We start from the raw sequence: 9445 nt of genomic DNA, 5'->3' as shown, positions 1-9445 counted from the left end.
TGCTTGGCAATGGTCGGAGGGCTGTCACGGACTTACACACACGCCCTGACTCCTGTGACAACATTTCCCTGGTTGTATTTTTCCCAAGACAGATGCAAGGTGCTCCCCATCACTCCCTGTCCCCCGCAGCGCAGCTTCCCTGCTTTCCCTCCTTCAGACCTCCTTGCCCCACATGCCAGACCCTGCCAAGTCTACTACTCCAGCCCGGCTCCTGTCTTTATACGTCGGCTCATGGGTCTCTGGGGGAAACCCAGCTGACAGTTTTGCCCGGCAGGATCCCTGGATGAGGGATTTCGGTCGGCAAACAGCTGTGTTAAGAAATGGCCCCGACTCTTCTGTGTTGCAGAAGAAACATTCCCTTTCTCTGTTTCCTCATGTTGTTGCCTGACAACACCTTATCGCAGCCCTTAGCTTTAAGACCCATGCAGTTCAGCATAGCTGAGTTTGAAGTGCGTAGGCTTGCTTAAAGCATTCATTGCAAAGTGAGAAAACATCTTGAAGTTACTTCGAGGGAGTTCAGGTTGTTCCCTGAAATCTTTTGTAAGACTGGAAAAGTAAACCAGTGGGAAGTTCAAACAACTTGTTGTTACAACCTGCTAAGCCACCTTCAAATATAATTTGGAGCTCCTTTTAAGGCATGAAGGACTGAAGAGAATAAATCAGGACACTCATTTCCTAGTTCCTGAGCTGCCCTCAGGAAAGACAGCCTAGAAGCAACACTGGAAATGGGGCATGACAGCATCTTCTGCCCTGGGGTTGTGCTTGGGTATAAAGTGGGTAGGCAAGAACATCTAGGTGTTTACATCCTGGCATGCGTGTTCGCACTGATCTCCCTTCTCCTGAAAAAAACCATGAGTAGGTGAGAGATGACGGAACCAAACTAATTCTGTTAAATCCGTTCCTCTCCTCCTATTCCAACTGAAGTTGGATGATGTCCAGCTTTGAATTTCCAAACTTTGGCACCTCTTTCCGGAGGTTACACTGAACTTTGACCAGCTTGAACTTCATGTTTGAATCTGAATCCACTTTCTTTCCTCACCCTCTCCCTCTTCACACACAGAACAACAACTGGGTAACACGTAAACAACAACTGGGTAACACATACATTACAGTCATGCTTCCTTAGTCTTGGGCAGATAAGAGCAAACCAGGTTTCACACGAACCTGCCGGAGGTCAGGGACAGTCCATCAAGTTTTACTGAACTCAGATAAATGGGATCAAAGATGCCGAAGTAACAGGATAAAATGGAATAGCTCTGAAGCATCTGCAACTGCAAACACGGATGGGAAGAGAGAACAGTAGCTCTGCCAGGTGTGTGAAGCTCTTCCTTCTGGCTGCTTCAGATAAGGAGAGTGTTTGCCTCTGAATTGAACCAGTTACCCTGTGCCTTCCAACTGTAGTACTGGAAGGAGACTTTTGGGAGTCTCCTACCTACTCCTCTCATTTTTTCCCTTGATCTTGCCATTCCTGGTCACTTAATCTGCCACTTCCTGCACTTGCTGTCACAGGTCAGTTCCACCGAGGGCAGAAATGAATACCAGGGAAATGGTATAAGTAGCACAGATTTTTACACCTCCATAAAAGTAAGCATTTGGGAGCCATGCTCGGATCTTCTAGAAAGGTGTCTAGATGACTATGGTGAACTTACTTGCCTTACTTAACTTCATACCTGCCACGTCTACCATAACTACACATCTACCATAACGTTAAGTGAGTGCAGCCAGATGATCTATGGCTTCAGGATGCCAGACCCCCACTCCCTATACAGTCAATGGAGAGATATCTCATCCTCAGGCCACCTGCTATAGCTCTAACAGGAAATGCGTCACCTCCTTCTCTCTGAATTGCTCACTAATCCCTGGAACATAGATGTCAAGGATGGCAACTCAGTCTGCTGTGTGTGACTGAGTAGACAATGGATCTGTGACAAGTACACAATCAATGCAGAAGAATATATAGAACATCAAAAATCACTGAGAAATATCCTGTACTCATGCTTGAAAGGCTTTGAATCAGAAGAACCTGCGGGGCTGTTTGCCTAATGAGAACTTGTGAATCTTCTCTTTCCAATGAGATAACATTGTCTTTTCTAGCCCCGTGGTGCTGTAAGAAAAAGACCATCCAGTGGTGCAGGAATGAGCCTGATACGCTTTTGGCACTGTGCAGGTATAACCCAAAGGCAAAGGCAGTTTTCAGGTGGAATGACTGAAGTGGGAGAGGTTCAAAATGTTGTAGGTAACCTCTGGGGAGGTGAGGCAGTGAGGGCTGAATAACAACACACGAGGCAGCTGGGTGCTCCTATGTGTAGGTATCTGCCTTTTAGGGAAGCCTTCCTATGGAGGAGAGCAACTTATGGACATTGTAGCCAATAGGAATTGAAGACATGCTTTCAGTAAAATGGCATTGACAATTTTTTTTCTTTTATCCCCCCCCCCCCTCCCCCCCGGAATGGGGGCTACTTTGCTATTCAATATTAACCTAAAATCTGTAATGGTTTTGGTAATCCCTGCTATTCCCTGCTATGGGTAGTGCTTAAATAGTTAGAGACAGCAGTGTAAAACACAAAGGTAGGGATGCAGAAAGTATTATTTATCCTGATGTGCAGAATGTGTTTCTTTGCCATAGCCTTGAAAGCACTTTCTACAAGCTGGCAGTGCTCAGTAGTTGGAAGACAATATAACTAATCCAGACACGTTCAGCATGTAGAATTACAAAATCTCTCAGCCTTGGCCTTTCCTTATGATCAACAGGAGTGAGATCCATTTTTTCCCCAAAGAAAAAATGAAAGCCTGTAAGTTAGAATCCAGGCTAGATATCACGTCTGCTTCAAACAGTTTCTCTCTTTTGAACTTGGGGAGAAAAGAAATCATTTCACAGTGTCAGAAATGCAGGTGTTGTTGCATGGAAGCATTGCAAAAGCAAAGCCACAATCTGAGCTCTTCATTTCTTTTTCCTCCATATTGTTCATTTTTCTCTGAACTTCAGCAGACTGCCAATTTGAAACTCGTATCATGGCTTAGTGTATGGAAATTCAAATAAAATCAGTGCTGTCAGTTAGGAAACAAACAAACAATGTGAAATAATAGAAGGCAGTTGAGTTAGATGGCCTAAAATTTTCTATTAGTAAAAAACCCACAAGATCTATATAGCACAGTAGCAGAAATTATCAGAAATATATAATCTCAGAAATACTTTTTCACATATATATAAACACATATCTCCCCGCTATACCTCCTACTGCTTTTTCTTCCTCTTTTCTCCCCAATAAATTTATTGGGAGCTAATATATGTCATTTTCATTCTCTTCCCCCAGAATAAAGTTTCCAAGAAGTTCACTAATGTTCTCTTTGGCTTTTTGGGATAAAAAAAATTGAAGTATAAAACCCCAGACTTTTCCCACATTTTTAAATGCTTTATATTCCTGCATTCTGACACAGATGAAATCTACAAGACAGTTCAAACAAGTGGGCTGCTATCCTCTCCCTGTTTCTATGGAAATGAGTGTCAGACCAGTTAAAACAAAGCGCATGCTTTACAGTAATCACTATATGGTGATTATTTAAAATAGCATAGCACATTTTTCCTGATTCAACCCCTATTTCTATGGATACAAGAATGAAAATAGTGGTAGAGAAGGCTCTCTTGTATTTTTTCAATTCTAAATGTGTTTTGGAAGCTGTAAGTTCTCACGAGGTGCTACAGATTTTAAGTTCTAACAAGATCTTCAAGTGTGCAGTAATTTGAACTTGAGAGGACCAATTCTGCAAGCCGTAGTTAGGAAACATTCTCATGCATGTAAGCAGAAGTTTGAATGAATACAGAGTACAGTACTTCACCCAGCAGGTTTAGAAGGAGGGGAAATATTTGCTATTTTCTGCCATTTTTCGGACTCGCCTCAGAGAGAGCGAAGTTAGCTACAAGTTTTGAGTTTTGTGGTCAGAAGCTGCTTCCTGCATAGTCAGCTCTTGGCCAAACTAATCAGAACGTCATAGAGACCCTGACCACTTCACAAAAAAGCAGTAAGATGTAACATACGAAGTTTGTAAAACCAATCTCCTCGTGTTTTATTCCATCTGAATTAAATCTCATTCCAACTTCCTCATTGCATGCAGGAAAAAGGTCACCGCTCCTCATCCTCCTGAATGCTGCCAGTCTTACTGGCACCTCTCCTGTATACAGATTATTTTTTTCTAGCAGTGCACCTGGGCACTTGTATAGACATGAAGTAAGAGGCATGCCCCATCTCACACAGCTTACTGCTGCAAACAAGAAAAAAAAAGACCTAAGGTGGAAGAAGAACAAACGCACCCAGGAAAAGGTCCTGGCTTTGTTGTCCTTGCCCTCTTAAAGCACGTAAGTCATCCTTGGTCACTTCCTGACATGAATCTTCAAAGACGGACTGGAAGAGATTATGCGTCTTGCCTCTCAGTTTAGGAAGGACATTAGGACAGAGCTGCTGGGTGGACCACAGTCTTGGAAATCAGCCTGTTTACTTGTGAAAGTGCCTTATTACAGGTTTATGAGCCTGCTTTTTGGCTGGTTGTTGTCACTGTTTCACCTTTAAGATGTATTTAGGCTAAGGTTTTCCAAAATAACTAATGATTTTGTATACTTGAAACTCAAGACAGCAGCTTTTTAAAGCCACAGAATCAATGTCAAAGCACTGAAAAATTGGTGACTTTTTCAAAAGCCTTGGAAAATCAGGCCTCAAGGTCTCTCAAGTTAGGTATGCAAAGGCATGCAACACTGGTAGTGTTTCAGAAAAGAGTAGCCCATATTGATATCTAATCAGTGAGAGTTAACAGTTTTGAGATCCAGACCTCATGCTAATTCAACCTGAGCACCCCAAAATTAGAAGCAAATAACAAAATTTGAAAATAATATTGCATTGTTTCGAAGTGCTCGCTTTTCCTCTCAGTACCGTAAGGGTTCCATGGTAAATTCTGGAGATGCTCAGTGACTATGGTTAAACTAACTCGGGCTTGATGATGGTTGAAGATTATTCTATGTATAGAAGGTGGGAAGGATTTCAGTAAACATGGAAGATACCCTTTTCCTGCCTCTGGCTGTAACTATCCCATAGTGCCAAAGGTCCTGTTATGTGCATTGAACTAAAGGGTTTATTCAGTTTATCGCAAGTAGATACCTACAGCTGCCTTCAGCTTATTCCTCCTCTAGCTCATCCCAGTCTGCTCACTGACCTTCCCGCTCTTCTGTCCTCTTCCTTTCTTTTCCGATCTTTCCATCCATCTTCAGCATCTGGGCAAGCAGTCTGATTCCCGACTCATACCGTGCCCTGGCTCAAAACCCTGGTGCTAATGCACGTTTGTACTGCTGACGCCGCAGGCGAGTTAGGTCCTTTGATATCGATAGGGCTCTAGTGTAATGGTAGGGAAGATAAACTGTCATTAGTCAGGTTTTAAAATGCACTCCTTCAGCTATTCAGAAAAGTGCTGCTCCAGCTGAAAAAACTAAGAGACTGGAGGAGGAGGGGTCATTTTGTTTTTCAGCATCAAGAGCAAAAAAAGTTGTGCTTTTACTAAATTGCTGTAACTGCTTATGCCAGAGAGGCACTGGCATTGCAGGGCAGTTTCAGTAGGGTTATTGCCTCAGTCCAGCCTGCCCACTCAGTTCCCGAGTCCATACACCATTCTTGTGCACCACCCAGACCCCTTGTTTCTAAATTTCTGGAATTCAGGCTTTGCAACGTCTGTATCTCCAAGCGCGTGAGCTGGCACTGGGCTGACCAGAGCGAGGGTGGTGGGAGTATGGGACGCGGGGTATTTGGACACGTGATGAGGAAGAAGTGATAGTGTTGGGCTGTGTTGGGAATATTCCTTTCTCGCGAGGCTGTGTTGAGGAAGTGGTCCTGACACTTAACCCATCTCTTGGCAGCATCCGCCCCTTCTCCCTCTGTGAATCCCATGCCTCAGATGTCAAAGGCTGGAAAGCAGAAAGATCTGATAAACAGCTGTATGTCACGCAGGAACTTGAAATTTTGGGAAAAACTGAAGGAAACTTTTCTATGAAATAATTCTGTAAACCATGAAAGAACATTGAGAACAACAGTTTTAAAGATGTGATTTTTGATGAAATTCAGTCCCTCTGAATGCTTTCTATAATTAATTTATATGTCAAATGAAAAATGCATGATAAGAAACTACTGCATTTCCTACATGCTCGGGACCAAAATCGGTGTAGAGTAGGGAATCACAGATCATATACGGCCATTAAGTGATACCACCACTGAAAGCAGTAGTGGTGCAGTGGTACCGTAACTGGCAGGGGCTCCGCTAAACCAAACATCAGTGGTTTTAAAGGTCAAGCCTGATCGGGGATTAGCATGGGCTGTATAGCTCTGTCTAGGTATGGGTCTATCAGCAGCCCTACTCATAGGGATAGTTGCTCATCTGTAGTGTGAGGTTGCAGGCCAGGAGATCAGGCTGAGCTTAGTAAGGGTCACCGGGGCATGGTTAGGAAATGATACAAGTTCGTATCAACAGGCTTAAGCTAGAGGGCTGGCATAGCAAGTATCGCTGAGCTATAGCTCAAGGCCAGAGGTAGGGGCTGGGTGAACAAGGCAGGAGAGTTTATGGCTGAAACCAGAAGGTAGACCTTGATGAAGCTATTGGGTAAGAACTGGCCTAATCGGCCAAAACAGTTTTTGTCTTCAGGATTGCATGAGCGAGGATCCTAGAGCTAAGAATAATGTTCAAGTTTGGGAGGCAAAGGCAAATTAGGCAGGGCTGCAGGGCTGGGGCTTGTTACTCTAGATACTGTCCCAGCCAGTAAAGGCTTCAGAGGTCAGATGACGGCTGATGCAGGAACGGGTCACCTGGCTCGATCAGTTTTGTATCTGGAACTGTTTGTTGAACAAGGGTGAGAGCTAAGGTTCATGAGAGGGACTGAGAATTCTTTTTCAGACTAGCAAATGCCGAAGGAGCAATGTGTATCTTGGATATGATTATATGTTCATCTGGCAAGGATCACAGAAGTATATTTCAATTTACTGAAAACTGGGCAGCTCAGAAATGAATACTTGACTCATTCACTGCTCACAGCTGTTAAACATGTAGGCACAACAGAGCAGATGAACTTTGTCTGAGCTTGATGTCTCATTCTTCGATTGGGCCTCCATGAATGGAGCTGGCCAAAAAACAGACTTGGGGGAGGAAAATTGTCATAGACATAATAGAGAAGGAAAAGGACCTAGGCTTCAAAGTACTCTACGGCAAGAACGTGGAAGTAATCTGGCTTGACGTGAAACTAACAGTCTTCCTCACCATCCTCATTAAAGCCTATGACAGCTACTCGGGCAGCGAGGGGAGAATAATTGAATTTAAAGTTGAAATTAAAATAATTTTCACTAGCATTTTGCAGTAATATTTTTATACTAGCTATTCTATGAAATATGGTGTGATGATAGTGATCAAGCTTGTAAGTCTGACAACTATGACTTTTACCTGGAAGGTACCAGTATGAGTGCTTTGAGCCTTTTAAAAGCTGTGTTACATAAATATTTTTCAGCTCTAGCCTTCCTTTTCATCCCCTCAAAACCAAACCAGCTCCCTCTTGAGAATGTTATTTACTTTCCATATTATGTGCCCCCCAGTTTCTGGAATTGCAAATGCATTTGTGTATCTGCAGACCTTCAATTAATTTTCAAGAAAACTCTAAGGTTGAAACAAAGGATTCCCATCATCCAGAACAACCCATCAATAATGTTTTATGGAAGAACTGAACAGAATTTTATGGAAGAATTGAATTGTGCCTTTGCATATTATTTGCTATACTATGGTGAATACCAAATAAAACTGCTATCAAAACAAGCAGAAAAATAGTTGAAATCTACTGAGTTAAAATTAAGTATTTCTGGAAATATCATAAATGATTAACAGAGTTTGGAGTATGATGTAACTAGCACCTTAATGCTTTTTAGCCTAGCTCTTCTGTTACTTTAAAAAAGCCCTTGTACCTAGTATCTAGCAATTAATATTTTCACTTTTCCTTTTTTTCCCAGTCTTATGTACTCCTTTTATTTTACCCTTCTGTGCCTTCTAACTTTACCTTCTTTTATTTTACTCCACCATCTGTTCTCAAAATATCACAGCATCTTCCATCAACATTAAAGCATTTGTCCATCCTAAATCCTAGAATGGCTGTTAATGTTGCCCTCTTCTGGATCACTTTTTTTTAACAGTAAAAAGCCAGTCTTAACAAAAACTCATGTCAGGAAAAACATAAAGATACTAATATTGCTTTTATTTATTACTTGTGACTAGGAAAAAGAATTGATTTTGGATAGATCTCTAACTTCATTTTAATTTTCTCTTACTGACATAACAATCTCCTTTATCTTCCACTACTGTTTCAACTGTTGGCGTTTCGTATCTAACAGTTTATTGGAACAAGACTTTTTCCATTCCTCGTTATCGCTGTGCTTCTCCTGAAATAACTCTTGCTGAAAGCAAAACCTCTGGTTTCAATTTAAGTCTAGAGAACAATGTTATTTGGCCACCTTGAGTAATGTGTTTCACAGGCTGACAGGCGACCAGTACACTTGTATAGTGTCTCATTATTTGTTTGTAATTGTTAGTGTTTATATAAGGTATTTTAACCAAACAGATTTGAAAATGTAATGGAAACACAGCCTGTTAATTGGAAATCAGTTTCTCACTATTGCTTTTGCAAACAACAGCCATTTAACCTTTTCCCTAGTATCTGAAGAAGTTCTCTCCTCTCCCTGCTTCCTGGCACGCCGTGCTTTCCCCTTCCACTCCAAAGTTTGTCTCCTCAGTTCAGGACTGCATGGGACTGCAGGCCGGTGAAACTGTGGTGCCAGTGGAGACAGAAACCTGCTTCGCCTTGGGAGCAGCGACGGATGAGAGGCTGTTGCAGGGTGCTGGAGCTCTGCTTTCGAAGCCCCCCTACCCGGGAAGCTTTCACCCTTCAGTGGCACCAGTCAGGACTGCGCGGCTGCGCTTCAAATGGGGTGACCAAAGCATCCCGAGAGACAAGCGCAGGAAAGAAAAGGTGCAATAACTACTTTTAACGCTTTTTGTCAACTTGGGCACTGATTGCGCTGACAACCAAACGCATATTCACATTACACAAAGGGTCGTTTATGCTTTTATGCACGCACACGTACGAAGCGCCTTTGCTTTTCGCCCCGGGGACTGAATGCCCCACTGGAAGGGCAGCTGTCCGACATGCAGTAACTGTACGTGCAGGGCAGTTTCAGGCAAGGAAGTGTCAACTGGAAGGTGTGACAGGGACAGGTCCGTCAGCAGAAATGAGCGGCCAAGTGCTCAAGGCTGCCCCACAAAACTAGGCCCGTGCCAGCGGAGGGGGACGTCGGAGCGGGGGCATTTTCCACCTGGAAAGCCCGGAAGGGGAGGCCGGGGAAACGCGGGGCAGCGCTGCTGGGGACAGGGCTCCGTCAGA

At 43.2% G+C, this 9445-nt stretch overlaps 2 protein-coding genes across 2 annotated transcripts in view; one reads left to right on the top strand and one right to left on the bottom strand.

Moving 5' to 3' along the window:
• EVA1C (eva-1 homolog C (C. elegans)) overlaps positions 1–5260 on the bottom strand; it is a 46103-nt gene extending 40843 nt beyond the window's left edge. The window contains 1 exon segment of the mRNA XM_009328014.1: positions 5203–5260. Within this exon segment, the coding sequence (XP_009326289.1) occupies positions 5203–5260 (58 nt within the window).
• A 1881-nt stretch (positions 5261–7141) lies between these two features.
• URB1 (URB1 ribosome biogenesis 1 homolog (S. cerevisiae)) overlaps positions 7142–9445 on the top strand; it is a 62153-nt gene continuing 59849 nt past the window's right edge. The window contains exons 1-2 of the mRNA XM_009328013.1: positions 7142–7345; positions 8720–9034. Coding sequence (XP_009326288.1) covers positions 7142–7345; positions 8720–9034 — 519 coding nt within the window. The remainder of the gene's footprint in view (positions 7346–8719; positions 9035–9445) is intronic.

This window comes from Pygoscelis adeliae, unplaced genomic scaffold (assembly GCF_000699105.1).
Source record: "Pygoscelis adeliae isolate BGI_AS28 unplaced genomic scaffold, ASM69910v1 Scaffold154, whole genome shotgun sequence".
In the NCBI taxonomy this organism is placed as follows: Eukaryota; Metazoa; Chordata; class Aves; order Sphenisciformes; family Spheniscidae; genus Pygoscelis; species Pygoscelis adeliae.
Note: the sequence above shows the minus strand (reverse complement) of the source record. Positions and strands in the feature narration are given on the sequence as shown.